At 42.5% G+C, this 17787-nt stretch overlaps 1 protein-coding gene across 1 annotated transcript in view; it reads right to left on the bottom strand.

The window, feature by feature from the left end:
* Positions 1-2496: 2496 nt before the first annotated feature.
* Positions 2497-17787, bottom strand: part of POLR3B (RNA polymerase III subunit B) — a 209271-nt gene continuing 193980 nt past the window's right edge. The window contains 5 exon segments of the mRNA XM_075344277.1: positions 2497-2961; positions 5595-5768; positions 11357-11470; positions 12661-12827; positions 16640-16743. Coding sequence (XP_075200392.1) covers positions 2832-2961; positions 5595-5768; positions 11357-11470; positions 12661-12827; positions 16640-16743 — 689 coding nt within the window. The 3' untranslated portion in view covers positions 2497-2831.

Genomic DNA, 17787 nt, shown 5'->3' on the forward strand with positions numbered 1-17787 from the left:
CACACACAAACACACACAAACACACACACACAAACACACACAAACAAACACACACACACACAAACACACACACATATTATGCTCACCTTTCCTTCCATTGCATCGCCGGTCTCCTGGGACTTGCTGTTCTCCGGTACGGGCAGTGTATCAGGTTACCATAACGACGAGGGCGGAACTTCCTGCCTAAGCACTGACGTCAAAGGCAGAGCCGCTTGCCTCTGATTGGCCAGCGTGCTGCCTTTGAGTAGTGGTGACAGGAACAAGGAAGTTCCTAATGGTCGTCGCTATGGATGCCGATGCCTGGAGTGGAGCGGCGCGGCGCACTACAGGACCCAGGAGACCGGCGATGAAACGGAAGGTACACATATTAATTATATGCTCACCTTACCTTACGTTCCACCGCCGGCCTCATGGTACTTGTAGTTCGTCGCGATGTACCCGGGAACTACAAGAACCATGAGCCCGGCGGTGGAACGGAAGGTAAGGTGAGCATAATACTGTATGTGTGTGCGTGCGTGCGTTTGTGCGTATATGTGTGTGTTTGTGTGGACTGCAAGTGCGGGTTAGAGTGCGGTGGATGTACGGAACTGAAAGTGTGTGCGGTGAGTATTTTGCTCGACCAGCAAAGCTTTCTCGTAAAACCTGGTTACAAATTTACAGAAAGCTTTGCTCGTTAAGCGAAATTCTCGTTAAGTGGGTTACTCGTTAAGCGAAGTTCCACTGTACTTGCATTGCATGTTACGCTACTGGAAAATTCTGCGCTTTGATACCAGATACGGGCCATAAAGATTTTTTTTTTCTAATGTCATTCTGGTAGATGGATTAGTCAGGTGCTAATTCAAGCAATGTCACGGTGCAAGGTGCAATAAAATTTGCCCTGTGGTCTAGGTCTTAAAATAAGAGAATTTTTTTTGTAAGAAGTTCATTCTTGGTTTTTGCGAGTCCAAATTCACGCGGCTGTGAACTGTACGGCATACAAGTGCCCAACACTGCCATCTCGTGGAAATAAATGGTATTTTCAGTGCAAAAGCAACCAAAAATTTGGCATCACATGTTTCCATTCCCCTTTTTAGTCTTTCCTGTCCACAATGACTATGTCCAATCCCAGTGCCGACAGTGGAAAGCCATCTTGAGAGCATGCATCTTCCGGTCTGGCAGCATTTAAAAACCCATATAATAGTTTCATAAATCACTATGAGGCTGGATGTTTTGGACATTAGACAGGACTGGAAGTATGTGCCAATATTTTTTTAACTAGAAAATATAACACTGTTTATTCAATTAATTCATACATTTCCAGGAGGAATAATCAAGGGAACAGCACAGGGTAGAGTACTAAGAAAATCTATATCACAATTGTTATCAAAACTACTGGTATGAACTAAATGGACACGTTAGGAGAGCTGACAGATCTTCTGATTAATATATTTCCAGGAGGCATAACTGAGGGCTGGTATCAACTAAATGGACAGGATAGGAGAGCTGTCAGGTCCGCTCATTAATATATTGCCAGGAGGAAAAACTGAGGGCTGGTATCAACTAAATGGACAGGATAGGTGAGGAGAGCTGACATGTCCTCTCATTAATGTATTTCCAGGAGGCATAACTGAGGGCTGGTATCAACTAAATGGACATGTTAGGAGAGCTGACAGATCCTCTCATTCATATATTTCCAGGAGGCATAACTAAGGGCTGGTATCAACTAAATGGTCAGGATAGGAGAGCTGTCAGGTCCTCTCATTAATATATTTCCAGGAGGAAAAACTGAGGGCTGGTATCAATTAAATGGACAGGATAGGTGAGGAGAGCTGACATGTCCTCTCATTCATGTATTTTCAGAAGGAATAACTGAGGGCTGGTATCAACTAAATGGGCAGGATAGGAGAGCTGACACGTCCGCTGCTTAATATATTTTTAAGAGGAATAACTGAGGGCTGGTATCAACTAAATGGACAGTATAAGAGAGCTGATACATCCTCTCAATATATTTCCAGGAGGAATAACTGAGGAATGGTACAGGACAGATGTTCTGAAATTGTAATTTCATATCACACATCCTTTCATAGTATGGGGACATTGAACTGAACACTACAGAAACCAATATGGCGGCTTAACACAATTACTTTATGAACTGATGGAGTGTGCTCAAATTTGGTGTCAGAAATGTAGGACAACCAAATGTTTGCCCTTCATCTTTCCTAAAAGCAGGGCTTAATGACGCTGAAAAATTTACAAGGTGACAAAGTGGAAATCATCATGTATCCACCAGGTTATACATCTCACTCTAACATAGCAAAAAAAAACATAGGCCTCAAAACTGGTCTGGTTGCCCATAACAACCAATCAGAGCTCATTTTTCATTTCACAAATAGCTCTGGAAAAATGAAAGCTGTACTGTGATTGGTTGCTATGGACAACACGGCCTGTGCTCTAGTTTTGAGATTTGAGGCCTACGTAGATTTTTTTTCCTAACTATAGGAGCAATAAAAACATACAACTAATCAAGACCTGAGCATTTTTTATATTTTATTGAAGTTTTGGCAGTGATTATGACCATAAATAATCTATGATCAGAATTAATCAACATAACATGTCAAATCAATGTTCTCTGAACATTTATCATTTTACATATGATACATAGTGTTATGAGGTAAACTCCTCATATATATTGAAATCCAAATATCTGTCAGCCTGTACCTGTGGCATGAAGCCAGTCCTACAGACAGCGAGCGGTCCATAAATAAATCAGTGCCTGCCGCACACCATCTCAGGCCTAATCCTTACTTCTTACTGCATTTTTAACAAGAAGCCCGAGGTCTGTGGGATACCGGTCACTCGTTGTATCTTGACAGCTTAAGCCTGGGTATGATATTCATCGACTGGAGTTCTTGGAACAGGAGTTTGCAGGCGTAGGGGATCCTTAGCGAAGATACGTGGCATGAGGACTTACAGTAATGGCACCTGATGGAATATATGCACAGTGATTAGGGAATACGTCACAAAAATTAGCGATGGTGAGGCTTATGTGATTGAGTGGAGGGTGATGGCTTGGCGCACTTGTCTTGGCACATGTTGCGTTGCCAACCATCCAGAAATTCCTGAAAATAGGACACCTTTTTGCCCCGTCCATGAAAAAAAATTGAAGGTGTCCGGGATGTTTTAAAGCTGAAAAAAAGATTATTATGACTGTAAGGCCATGTGCACACGCTGCAGATTTGGTGCAGACATTTTCTGCATGAATCTGTAACTTCTTGCAGAAAAACGCACCTAAAAACGCATGCGTTTTGTGCCATGCTTTCTTTTAATGAAGTCAATGGGTGGAAAAGCAAAAAAAAAAAAAGCAAGACAAAAACGCACCAGCAATTGACATACTGCGGATTATTTTCTGCACAAAATTTGCACGGAAAAAATAAGCAACGTGCGCACAACACTTCAGATTTCTCACTGACTTTGCTGACATGAAAATAGACATTGTCTGCACCAAATCTGCATCATTCTGCAGATTTTGATGCAGATTGAAACATGGTTTTTGACGCTTTTTTTTTTTTTTTTAATTAAATTTGCATGTCTCTTTCGAAGCCAGAAAAGTGTGTGATTTCTTATTTGCTGTGCACACACTTCGGTTTTAGATGCTTTTTTTTTATTACATTTGCACGTCTCTTCTGAAGCCAGCAAAGTCTAATGTGACGTTTGATTTGCTGTGCACACAGTTTTTTTTCCGTGCCGTTTTGGTGCAGATTTTGATGCAGGAAAAAAAAAAAAATCTGCAGCATACAATTATTGACCCGAATTAGCAGCATGTTTTACCCATTGACTGCAATGTTAAGATGAAAAAACACTTAAAATACACAGTAAAAAATATTCTCCAACCGTGATTTTTTGATATGCTGTACAGAAAAAATAAAAAAGTCAAAGTTGGCAATTCTGGGCCCCAATGAGGCATGAATGAGACCACCTCACCAACCAACCTCCATATAATCACTCATAATAACGTCACAAACCTCCGACACCAGACTTCCATAATTATTAATTTGGTGGTCATAGTGAGGATTTTAAGGATATGGGTGGCAAGAGTGACTTGAGTAATTTGCACACTAAAGACTTCTTCTACACATTCGGACGATATCTCTCTCCCGACTCCACCATACATAGAAACGCTCATCTGGCCGAGCATTGCTGTGTTCTCTATGAGCGAGTCACTGCCAAACATCTCTGGCAGGGGCTTTTTTTAAGAAAGAAAAATAAAAAAAATTAAAAAAAAAAGGATCAGCAATTCTAAACCGGACACGTCGGAACCCTTTTCTGTTCCACAACATCATTAGTCAAATGTGTACGCAGGTCTTTAGTGATCACTGCCATGGGTGATGGTGGGTTGACCAATGCTGGAGGCGGTGGCCAAAGCAATAATGGCTACAGCAATGATGGCAGTAGGGGTAGCGAGAGTATCGAGAATGGTACTGGTGATGAGAGTGGGGACAGTAATGGTGGCAATAATTCTAATAATGATAGGTATGGCAATGGTAATAACATTCACAAGTGCCAATCTGGTCAGAGACCACTTTCCTTATGTTTGAAGGAACTTCAAAGGGAACCTGACACCAGATTAATCTCAAATAAGCTGCGGCCATAATCAGTGAGCCCTTATATACAGCATTCCAGGCCGCTGTGTATAACATAAAAATCACTTACTATACTCACCTACGGGGTAGTCCTGTCCGATGGGTGTCGCTGCTCTCCGATCCAGTGCCTCCTCTCTTCGCAATCTTCGTCCTCCTTCTACCCAGCCCAGTATGGATGATGTGTCCTACGTCATCCACACGGGCCAGCCTTGCGGTCCTGCGCATGCGCACTTTGATCTGCCCTACTGAGTGCAGAGCAAAGTACAGTAATGTGCAGACACAAGGAAAGGTTAAAGAACACCCACGCATGCGTACTACAATCTTAGGGCAGATAAAAGTATTGTAGTGCGCATGCGCGGGTGTTCTTTAACCTTTCCTTGTGTCTGCGCAATACAGTACTTTGATCTGCCCTCAGCAAGGCAGATCAAAGTGCGCCTGCGCAGAACTGCAATGTCGGCGAGTGTGGATGACGTAGGACGCGTCATCCATACTGGGCTGAATAGAATGAGGACAGCAATCGCAGCAGCTAAAGGCACTGGACTGGCGAGCAGCGACACCCACTGGACTGGACCGCCCCCCTAGGTGAGTATAATAGAAAGGCCTGGGCTCTTATATACAGTATTTTGGAATGCTGTATATTAGCGCTCACTGGAGGTGACCGCAGGTTATAGTCTCCAAATCTGGCGACAGGTTCCCTTTAATAGGACAAACCTTTTACATGTAAACCGTACAGGAAAACACTATACATACTATATCATCAATAGGGGTCGATAGGATAGAACCCACCCACAACCCTCAATGATGACTAAAAGGAAAGGGTAGTGAGCCCCCTTAAGAGGTAAATTACGTCAGCTTCTACTGAAATGAAGGTAGCATAAATGAATGAAACCCAATGTACTTACACAATAAAACATTATCTAAAAGGGATAAATCCTTTTTTTTTGCAGGACAATCCTTTTATACATAGACACTTACCAGCCAGAATAACCAAGTAATCCACACTGTCCACAAACATCGACTTCAAAGGCATCGCTGGAAATCATCAGCCTCTCCAGAAGCAGCATACTTGCCCCATAGCCGATTAGGCAGTCTCGTTCCATTTCTCCAAGACGCAATCCTCCATCTCGGGATCGCCCTTCAGTCGGCTGCCTGGGGAAGCAACAGAGAAGCAATACTGTAATCAGAGACTTTGCATAATGCGAGTGTATATTAATTCTATAACTATGCAATTAAAGGGAAGGTGTCACATTTTTTTAATTTTTGTAAAAATAATAATGATTATTGAATCAATTATTTTTAATATAAAATTTAAATTCATTGTTTATTTAGTTTTTATTTAATTCTATTTTTAATGAAACACTGGGGGCTGCCATCTTGGAGTAAAGACAGTTACTCATCTCACTTTTGGCAGCTTCCTCTGCATTGGGTCTGATAGGCGGGCTCTGATCCTATTCTCTTACACTGAGAGCTCCCTGCTGTGAGCTGGATGCCCCCTGGGATGTCTAGATCACAGCTCTGGGAGGAGACAGCCGCCATCTTTGTGGAGCCCATAGCGTATACTGTGTGCTGCACTTTCCCCCTGTCACCTGCCCGGGCTGTGCCGTGCAGCGGCGACTGTACCCTAACTGATCCTGGTGTGCTGCTCCTTCCCGCACCGACACCTTCCCTTTAATGTACTCGCCAATTAACGCTATGTGCGCATGCTGAGTATGTGGTTGCAGACATTTTTGCACCATATCTGCATCTCTTGGCATAAAAAAACCAAATACGCTTTTGCAATGTTTTTTGATGCATTTTCTCTACATTTTGGGGTGGGAAAAATCTGCAAAAATGCTCAAAGAATTGACGTGGTGCAGATTTATTTCTGCACAAAAAATGCAAGAGAAAAAATGGATTCTCATTGACTTTGCTGGCATAAGGATTTGCATGCAATTTTGTGACAAAACTGCACAAAAAAAAAATAAATGCATAAAAAAAACGGGATTAAAATGCACTGTGTGCATATACCCTTACAGTTATGATTGGTATCACTCACATTTGTATTGATGACAATCGAGTTCTCACCAATGTCAATACCAACACATTGACGTGGCACATACAGATAACACTCAGGACACTGCTATTCACATCACCGCCATCCCTCACAATGACGTGACGCAGTCTGACAACAGTCACATACCACGCACCCACTGGTGTGCCTCCTGCCAACACCGATGTCATGCTCATGACAACATAACTTATTAGCTATTGGCACTTAAACAGTCAAATACTAAAAAAAAAAAATTATTATTTTAATTTCTCGGGGTGGTTTGTGCGTGTAAAAAAAAAAAAAAAAAAAAAAAAAAATCGCACCAAATTTGACTGGTGAATTGACTGGAAACACTAAAAAAAAAAAAAAAAGAATCCAACACAAAGTGCATTTTTTTTTTTTTTATTTATGGAAGTTTTTCTGCTCAAAAAAAGGAGATATACAGGTAACAAAAAAACCCCAATAAGAGCCCTCTGAGATTCAAATAAAAGGGATAGTGACAGATTTATAATATAAAATATACATTTTTATTGATTTTTAACATTAAAAATATCATGTACAGAGTAAATACAAATGGTATGAATCGTGAATCGGGGCACTATACTTTAAGATGGTCCCCTCAGGAAAACATTGCTTGAAACGCGCATAGGGGTTCAGCGGTATACAGTACCCGTGACCATCTTACGGTATAGTGCCCCAATAATGATTCATACCATTTGGAATTTTTTATACCTTTTTGGCATTTTTTAACATTAAAAATATCATGTACAGAATTAATATAAAACATAAATGCTGGACCGGATCAATTTCCCAAATGTTAGCCGCAGATGATCAGGTTTTATAAAGTGCCTAGTGCAGTGACCATATACTAGTAGTAAAAAGCTGTATATAACCTAGATATTTATATCAGTAAAGATGAACCCCAGGCTTAAAAAAAATGCCAAAAAGGTATAAAAAAAAATCCAAATGGTATGAATCATTATCGGGGCACTATACCTTAAGATGGTCACGGGTCCTGTATACCGCTGAACCCCGACGCGCGTTTCAAGCGGTTTTCCTCAGGGGGTGCTCCCGTGACCATCTTAAGGTATAGTGCCCCAATAATGATTAATTCCATTTGTATTTATTCTGTACATGATATTTTTAATGTTAAAAATCAATAAAAAATTATATTTTATTTTATATTATAAATCTGTCACTATCCCTTTTATTTGAATCTCTGAGGGTTCGTATGGGGTGGTTTTTGACCTGTATGAATTTATTATAGTGGCATTATACGGAATATTTTGATTATTTATCTCTAAAAAATGAGAGTATAAAAAAAAAAGTCCTGTATACAGATAATCTAAGGATTCAGAAACGTTGCTATTGTGTATTAGTTGGATGTGATACTAAAAATTGTTTAGATCGGACGCCCAAGTATGTTTTTTTTCAGTGACTAAAGTGATTAAAAAAAAAAATCTGTGATGGTATTTGCTTTGGAAAACCTCCACCTCCAGAGCCGACAGCAGAATGCAGCACACAGGAGACGTGGTCACAGCTTTCACTGACAGCGGCTCTGTCCGGAGCCTTTTCTGCACATGTCTGGAACAGATGCCGTCAGGTCACTTCTCCGAGGACCATGCACTCACATCAAGGCTGAGGGATTGGATTTCAATAAAAGCTCCTGTCTAGTAGGAACTGGGCAGGATCTTTTTTTTTTCCAATAATACTGATATAGCATCTGTATAGCGCTGTAAAATAAATAACATTTACAGTACTTTGTGTATTTATTTTTACTTTTCAATATCTCTGCTTGCTTGCATTGAGTTGCAACCTTCATTATTTATTTACAGAAGGTTTTGTAAAATTGCCTGGTCATGTCATGCTCACACAATTGCAAAACTGGCAGCCATTAGGAATCCATTTGAAAACTGTCAATTGGCAGTTTTCGGATACATATAACTCGTGGATACAAAAGCTGCAATGCCCTGCACATGAGGTAAGTGATATAGCCAATTAAGAGAACTATACTACATTTCCAATTGGAGGTATTTGCTAATATTATTATTACACCTACTATATATTGGGATAGGCTCTTGGAGATGGGAATAACCCTTTAAGACTTGTCTTAATCATGTGAAATGCGTCTCAATGGGGTTGAAATCTGGTAATTGACTCAGCCACTGCAGAATATTCCACTTTGCCTTAAAAGCTCTTGTGTTGCATTTGCACTGTATTTTTGGGTCATTGTCCATCTGTCTGTGAAGCATCATCCAATCCACCTTGCTGCATTTGGTTGAATCTGAGCAGAAAGTTTCACCCTATACACTTCAGAAGTCATCCGGTTGCTTCGGGCTTCAGTCACATCATCAATAAAAACTAGTGACCAGGGGCGATTGTTAGCCCTGCATGCCGGGCCATCACACTGCCTCCACCATGTGTTACAGAGGTTGTGCTGTGCTTTGGATCATGAGCCGTTCCAAGCCTTCTCAATACTTTCTTCTTCCCATCATTCTGGTACAGGTTGATCTTAGTTTTATCTGTACAAAAAACCATGCTTTCCCAGATTTGGGTGGCTTCTTTAGATTTTTTTTTTTGGCAAAGTCTAATCTGGCCTTTTTATTGCACAGCTGAAGTAGCGCTTTAAATCCAAGTCCCCTGCCGACTGCCATATACTCACCTTACAGCGGTTTCACGTTCTATCGCCGCCGCTCTGGTCAGCCTTGGCGATTTGTGACCTGCTGGCAGCTCCAGGGTTTCATGAAGTACGCCGGAGGTTTAAAAAAAATAAATAAAAAAAATCAATGGATCTCTATAAGAGCCTCGTTCTGGCTCTTGAGATGCATTGAGCTCTTGTGACATAATTTCTGGCTAACGGCCATTCAGAAGTTACTGTCAAAAGATGGCGCCGCGGGACCAGAATGGCATCGGTAAAAGGTGAAGACATGAGCAGGCGAGTACATAACAAAGCTGGAGTGGTGCTTTAAGGCTGATTATCGGGTTGCACCATGCAATGAACCCTCTGAATTTGCCCTAATGAATTCTTCTCTTTATGGTATAATTAGATACTGAAACATCAACTTCATGCAGAGTGTTCTTCACTTGGGTGGATGTTGCGATGAGGTTTTTCTTTACCATTGAAAGGATTCTGCAATCATCCACCACTGTTGTCTTGCCTTGACGTCCAGACCTTTTTGAGTTCCCAAGCTCTCCAGCGAGTTTTTTTTACAGACTGTGCCAAGCTGTTGGCCACTCATAACATTTCTGCTATCTCTATAATGTATTTCAGCCAAGTGATTGTCTGTTTCTCTTCCATTGAGAGCTCCTTTGACCATATGTTGTGGGTTCACAGCAACAGCTTAAAGGGAACCTGTCAGCAGAAATTTCGCCTTAAACCTAACAGATTCCCCCTCTGCAGCTCCTGGGCTGCATTCTAGAAAGGTCCCTGTTATTATAGTGCCCCCTTTCTGACCCAAAAAAAGAGTTTATATCGAGGTACCTTTTTGGCTTCTGATTCTCTAAATGTGTCACGGGGGCGGGCTGCCTGATGGCCGTTATTCTGCCCCCTGTTCCTGTATGCCGCCCCCATCGCCGATTTCTATACTTCTGGACGCCGCCCACTGCTCCAGCCATCCCCGCGCATGCCCAGTGCTCATCTCTCATGGATGAGCACTGTGCCCAGTGTCACCGGTGGTGACGTGCGCGCAGGGTTTAGATTATGGGCGGTGCTGTGATGTTAATTACCAAGCAACCGCCCATAATCGCGGGACCGCGCATTCCCCCTCGGCCTGCTTCTTTCTGCGCAAGCGCGCTGCAGCTGAACTCCTCCTGATCGGTGTAGTCACTGCTCCACGCTCCTCCCATCTATTTCCTGCCTCAGGGCAAGATGGGAAGGAGGTGACGTGAGTTCAGCTGCAGCGCGCTTGCGCTATAGAGCTATAGAGCTATAGAGCTATAACAAGTTTCAAACAACAAAGAGAGCCAGTTGGTCAGCGCCCGTCATGGAGATAGTTATAACTGACTTGTAGTCCGTTATTTAGTCTCGTGTGCACACATGACATTATAATTTGAAACAGCAGTCAGATCCCAAGAGACCGCTTGAGTCTCATCATCATTTCAGCACAATGAGTATGTAGCTGGCGAAACAGAAGAGAGAAGTGGTCGTAAACTGCTTCTGTCTTGTCCCCAGGGTCCCCGCCTGTATCTAACAGCTGGACACCAAACCTACACCTACTAGATTGAAAGAGCTTTCACCTTGCACCAGAATTTACAATAGTGCTGGTTACCTCTCAGAACAAAGCATTGTAAATTTCACTTGGTTGGTATGAGATTAAAAAATGCTCAATTTTACAAGCCAAAACTTTATGTTTGAGGTTTTAGGGCTACCCTAGTGTTTGTACAGACCAAAGGCCTAGGTCAGTGCAAGCATCTTTCAATGGCATCTACAAATCTTGCATCTGCCCATTCATAGTTGAATAAAAATATTCACAGCACTGTGCTCCAGCATGGAGTCCGGTAGTCCAAGGAAGTCGAAACACAGTCCTCCGAACGTCCTCCTACCTGCAGGCACAGGCATTGTCAGCACCTCTTCCTATTAGTAGGCCAGGAAGCTAGGGCATTGTTACGGAGCATGATGTTGCACCGGGCCCAATCAAAAGGAGGTTTTGGTCCAGACTACGAAGTTGGAAGCTGGACCAGGGTCCTGGGAATATTTTTGCCACCTTACCTTGTGAGCACAGCTCTGGGTCCTCTTGCTCGGGCATGCATCTTATCCAACACCATGTGCTTCAGCTTCTGGTAGTACACAGGGCCAAAGTAAATATAAGCCTCCAGCGGTTCTCTATAAAGGGAGTACAGATACATACAGCTAAGTTACAATGTACAACAAACAACAGTTTGGAGCCTCTTAAAGATCAATTCCTCTGCGATTCCTCCTGGAAATGTATGGCAACCAGGTGTCACTATTTGCTTTGTGAATGGGGAGTTTATCTACACAGCCTGACATGGTCCAATCAGTGCCGATATGCATGCGTCAACACATGCCTAAGGTGATATAAATATCTCCCGGATCTGTGCTTTCCTTAACCAAGAATCAGCAAAAATGTTAGTGCATGCCCTCATCATCTCCCGCCTCGACTACTGCAACCTCCTGCTCTCTGGCCTCCCTTCCAACACTCTTGCACCCCTCCAATCTATCCTAAACTCTGCGGCCTGCTTAATCCACCTGTCCCCCCGCTACTCCCCGACCTCTCCTCTCTGCCAATCCCTTCACTGGCTTCCCATTGCCCAACGACTCCAGTTCAAAACATTAACCATGACATACAAAGGCATCCACAACCTGTCTCCTCCCTACATCTGTGACCTAGTCTCCCGGTACCTACGTGCACGCAACCTCAGATCCTCACAAGATCTCCTTCTCTGCTCCTCTCTTATCTCCTCTTCCCACAATCGCGTACAAGATTTCTCCCGTGCCTCCCCCATACTCTGGAACACTCTACCTCAGCATATCAGACTCTCCCCTACCGTGGAAAGCTTCAAGAGGAACCTGAAGACACATCTCTTCCAACAAGCCTACAACCTGCAATAACCCTCTGCCCAGTACACCACTGCGCAACCAGCTCTGTCCTCACCCATTGTACCTTCACCTATTCCCTGTAGAGTGAGCCCTCGCGGGCAGGGTCCTCTCTCCTTCTGTAGACTGTGAGCCCTCGCGGGCAGGGTCCTCTCTCCTCCTGTACCAGTCTGTTTTGTACTGTTAATGATTGTTGTACGTATACCCTCTTTCACTTGTAAAGCGCCATGGAATAAATGGCACTATAATAATAAATAATAATAATATTTGTGCCTAGCTGTCAATTTAGTTACATATTTCCAGGAAGAATAACAGAGGAACAACGGAAAAAAATTGTCTCCATAAGAGTCTATGGATAATAGAAGACTGGCATATTAGAATTTTGCCTAGTTAAGCAAGAGGCACAACTTTGTCAAGTCTCTGGCACCTTTAAGAAAGCCATTATTGCGAGTTCTTACCCAGTTATCCCAGAGGTTACATAATCCTTCCCCAAGTAATTATAACCATATCGAATGAGGTCTTCGCACACATCCTTTACTTTGCTGCCCCCAAAGGCTGTTCCATAGTGGAATCTTCCATCCAGGACCCCGGCCTTTCCGGCTAAGAGCTCAATCAACTTTCCCACCTGGGTAGAGACACGCGGAGAAATAGTTTAACAAAAATGAATCCCGTGTGGCAAATAGTCTGAATTAAAAACATACTTCAGTCTTATGTCCACAGCTCCTACGCTGAGGCATGGGATTGCAAATGAAAAAAAAAAAAAAAAAAAAGTAACACATGCAGGGTCAGACTACACACAGGGTTTGTTTGTAGTCTGTTGCTATGGATACACATAGAACATCATATCAGTTGTACACAGAAAACAGTAGGAGATATTTAACCAAGACCATTTACAATATTTCTTTATTCTTTAGTTTAGATGCACTTGAGCAATAAAAATAGGTGTAACCTCTACATATCCATTAAGAAAGACTTCAAACCCATGTATTAGATTTATTAGATGAACAACTTATTTATATATATATATATATATATATATATATATATATATATATATATATAATCAGTGTGTGTGTGTGTGTGTATATATATGTGTATATATATATATATATATATTTATTTTTATTTATTTACTTTTTTGGGATTTTAAAAGGCATTTATAAAATGATATCATTTGAAGAAAAAAAAAATTTATATATATATATATATATATATATATATATATATATATATATATATATATATATATATATATATATATATATATATATATTATATATATATATATATATATATATATATATGTATATATATAAACATACATATAAATACATATATTTTTTTGTCATTTTTTTTTTCTTCAAATTATATCATTTTATAAATGTCTTTTAAACTCCAAAAAAAAAAAAGGTAAATTGAAAAAAAAATTATAAAAAAAAAAAAAATTGCACTAAATGACATTATGTCATCCTGACTTATCTCCTAATAATTGCCATCCAGAGACCACTGCAATCTTATATCCCGTGACAAATAACATTGCTCTGGATTACCGCTACTTCTTACATGGACTTGATCACAAGGTCTCCAAAGTCAACAGTACTAACAGCCGGGGGTTTATTAGTTTCACGTTAACAGGATTCTGCCCTTTTACACAGATTGTCCCCTGTAAGAAGCCTCATGGGCTGGCAGAGTCTGCAGACTTTGCCAGAATAAAGTGGAGTGGGTCCCTAAAATATAAGGTCTTAAAGGGGTTGTCCCATTTGTGACAATTATGGTATGGACATGTGTGAAATATCCGATAGATGCGTAACACCTATGCACAGTCAAAGATAAAAAATAATGATAAAATTCTGATAAAATGCAGTCAGCAATCCAGGAAGCTTAAAGGGGATGTTCACTACCGTTCTGATTCCATGTTTCTCTCAGGTAAAATTAAAAAGCCTATACTCACCTCCCATGTGGATGTGGTTCAAGCGGTGCCGCGGCTCGCAATCCCGGGGTTCACATGACTTCACACCAGCCCTACGTTCAATGTGCGTCAGCTTCTGTCACCCCGCCGTCGGACAACGGAGCAATCAACAGGAAGTGAGAGGCAGCTGCAATGCTCACTTCCTGTTGATTCATTCGCTTGTCTGAAGGTGGGGAGACAGAAGCCGGTGTTGATTGGATGCGGGACTCGTAATGTCATGTGAGCCCTGGGAACGCTAGCCACAGCACAGCGCCGGCACAAGAGTAGAGTACAGGTTTTATTATTTTACCTGGGGGAAACGTGGAATCAGAAGGTGTTGCCCTAGTAGTGAACACCCCCTTTAACCCCTTCAGCCCCCGGGCACTTTCCGTTTTTGTTTTTTGCTCCCCTTCTTCCGAGAGGCGTAACTTTTTTATTTTTCCATCAATCTTGCCATATGAGGGCTTGTTTTTTGCGGGACGAGTTGTACTTTTAAATGAAACCATAAGTTTTACTATATAGTGTACTGGAAAACGGCAAAAAAATTCCAAGTGCGGAAAAATTGCAAAAAAAGTGGGATTGTACAATAGTTTTTGGGATATTTTATTCACCGTGTTCACTATATGGTAAAACTGATGTGTGGGTATGATGCCTCAGGTCGGTGCGAGTTTGTAGACACCAAACATGTATAGGTTTACTTGTATCTAAGGGGTTAAAAAAAATTCACAAGCTTGTCCAAAAAACGTGGCGCACGTTTTGCGCCATTTTCCAAAACCCGTAGCGTTCTCATTTTTCAGGATCTGAGGCTCAGTGATGGCTTATTTTTTGCGTCTCGACCTGACGTTCTTAACGGTACCATTTTTGCGCAGATGCTACGTTTTGATCGCCTGTTATTGCATTTTGCGCAAAATTTGCGGCGACCAAAAAACGTAATTTTGGCGTTTGGAATTTTTTTGCCGCTACGCCGTTTACTGATCAGATTCATTGATTTTATATTTTGATAGAGCGGGCATTTCTGAACGCGGCGATACCAAATATGTGTGTATTTTTTATTTTTTTAACCCTTTAATTTTCAATGGGGTGAAAGGGGGGTGATTTGAACTTTTAGGTTTTTTTTATTTTTTTTTAATTTTTTAAAACTTTTTTTTTTACTTTTTTTTTTTATTTTACTAGTCCCTCTAGGGGGCTATTGCGATCAGCAATCCGATCGCTCTGCACTATCTGCAGATCTCAGCTACAAGGCTGTAAACAGCAGATTTGCTGCTTCACTTTCAATGCCGGCTGTATTCCGGCATTGAGAGGAAGTGACTCATGTTAGCTACAGGCGTCATCACATGACCCTGTGCTACCATGGCAACCGCCGAAAGTCACGTGATCATGTCACGTGACTTCCGGTGGGGGCGGGGTAAGTCACTGTCATGGCGGCGCCCATGTACATATCGCTGCCAAGACTTTGGCAGCGAAATGTAAGGGGTTAATGGCCGCGGGTGGAAGCGATTCCACCCGCGGCTAGCAGGCACACATATCAGCTGTTGATAACAGCTGATATGTGCGCGTCTCGCCGCCGCCCGCCGGCGGCAGGGGGCGGGGCTTACCGGAACACGATCCATGACGTATCTAGTACGTCATGGGTAGTTAAGGGGTTCATGAAGACACACCCACTAAGCTCAATAATAAATCTGTCTTCAACACGCTCATAAGCTCCCCCTTGTGGCGGCTGCAGATAAAACAACGTCTTTAAAGGGAACCTGTCACCAGATTTTTCCCTATGCAACTAAAACTACCACCTTCTGCAGCTCTTTGGCTGCATTCTATGAAGATGTGCCTTGTATCTGGCCCCCTTTTCAGACCGCAAAAACAACTTTATAAATATTACCTTTTCGAATGTAAATTTTTTTTGTAGGGCCTAAAGGGCGGGCTCTCTTTCTTCTTCGTTCTCCCCTCCTGCCGCTGTACACCGTCCCCTGTGTTGATTTGAATTGATGAGGACGGTCCCGTCATCCTCCACGCTGTGCCGAAGTCTCGCGCATGCGCCGTTATTGTAGGCCACTATCGCGGCTCTGTGCACAAACTATCCCTTGCGCGCGCCCGGGATGTATTTGCTCAGGCACGAGATTATGGGCGGCGCTGTGCATGACCTCACCAGCGTCATGCTAGTACCCGCCCATAATCTCGTGCCTGAGCAAATACATCCCGGGCGTGCGTGAGGTATAGTTTGTGCACAGGCCCGCGATAGTGGCTTACGATAATGGCGCATGCGCGAGTCTTGATTAAAATTATGTTTAGTTGTGTTTGATATAAATATTTCCTGTAATATAAATATCTCAAAGTTTTCCCAATCTCCATATTTTTTTGTTTTGCTCCGGTACCCTAACATCCGGGTTGTATTGACACATGAGTGTGTTTCCAGCACTGCTACGTCATCCGTGCCGAGTGCGAAGGGGAATGTTGATGGAGTGTATAAGAACTATCATCATGGTAATACTAACCGTCATACGAGATGGGAAGCCATGAGGATTCATGATAATATCGGGGCAGATCCCCGTTTCGGCAAATGGCATATCCTCCTGTTGAACTATTAAACCGCATACACCTGCAGGAAAGAAAATGAAAACTGAATATTTGTGATGTGCTTTACATTTACTAATTAAATATGTAAATTTTCAACATTTTTTTTTTTTTCCAAGTATTACAATCAAAAGAAACATTCCGCATCCAGTTCATCCATTCATTCTGGCCAGCGGACCAAGACAGTTGAAAAATTGGAAACAGTGGCATACCACCCAGTTGAGGGAGTCTGGTGATAGCCCCAGCATGATGCCCACAACCGGCGTAACAAATTCAATGGTAACTGCATCTTCAGGATGCTGATACCATTGGCTAAAATGGTGCAAAGGCAGCAATTGGCTCCCTCCTCCACCATTCAGCCTGTGAGATGGAGACGCAAGGCAGCAGGCGCTACGTAAATACACATGTTTATGACTTAAAGGGAATCAGTCAGGGAACCCTCTAACCCAGCAGTATTGATACCCATATGCCCATAGAGAACCCTATCCCCTCTAACCCAGCAGCACTGAACCTGTATGCCCATAGTGAACCCTATGCCTTATAACCCAGCAGCATTGATACTTGTATGCCCACATGGAACCCTATGCCATCTAACCCAGCAGTATTGTTACCAGTATGCCCATAGAGAACCCTATGCCCTCTATCCCGGCAGCATTGATACCCATATGCCCATGAGGAACCCTCTGTCCTCTAAGCAAGCAGCACTGATTCCCTTATGCCCATAGGGAACCCCATGCCCTCAATCCCGGCAGCATTGATACCAGTATACCCATAGAGAATCCTATCCCCTCTAACCCAGCAGCATTGTTACCGGTATGCCCATGGAGAACCCTATGCCCTCTAACCCAGCAGTATTGTTACCGGTATGCCCATGGAGAAGCCTATGCCCTCTAACCCAGCAGTATTGTTACCGGTATGCCCATGGAGAAGCCTATGTTCTCTAACCCAGCAGCAATGATACCTGTATGCCCATAGGGAACCCCATGCCCTCTAACCCAGCAGTATTGTTACCGGTATGCCCATGGAGAACCCTATGCCTTCTAACCCAGCAGCAATGATACCTGTATGC

This window comes from Anomaloglossus baeobatrachus, chromosome 4 (assembly GCF_048569485.1).
Source record: "Anomaloglossus baeobatrachus isolate aAnoBae1 chromosome 4, aAnoBae1.hap1, whole genome shotgun sequence".
Lineage (NCBI taxonomy): Eukaryota > Metazoa > Chordata > Amphibia > Anura > Aromobatidae > Anomaloglossus > Anomaloglossus baeobatrachus.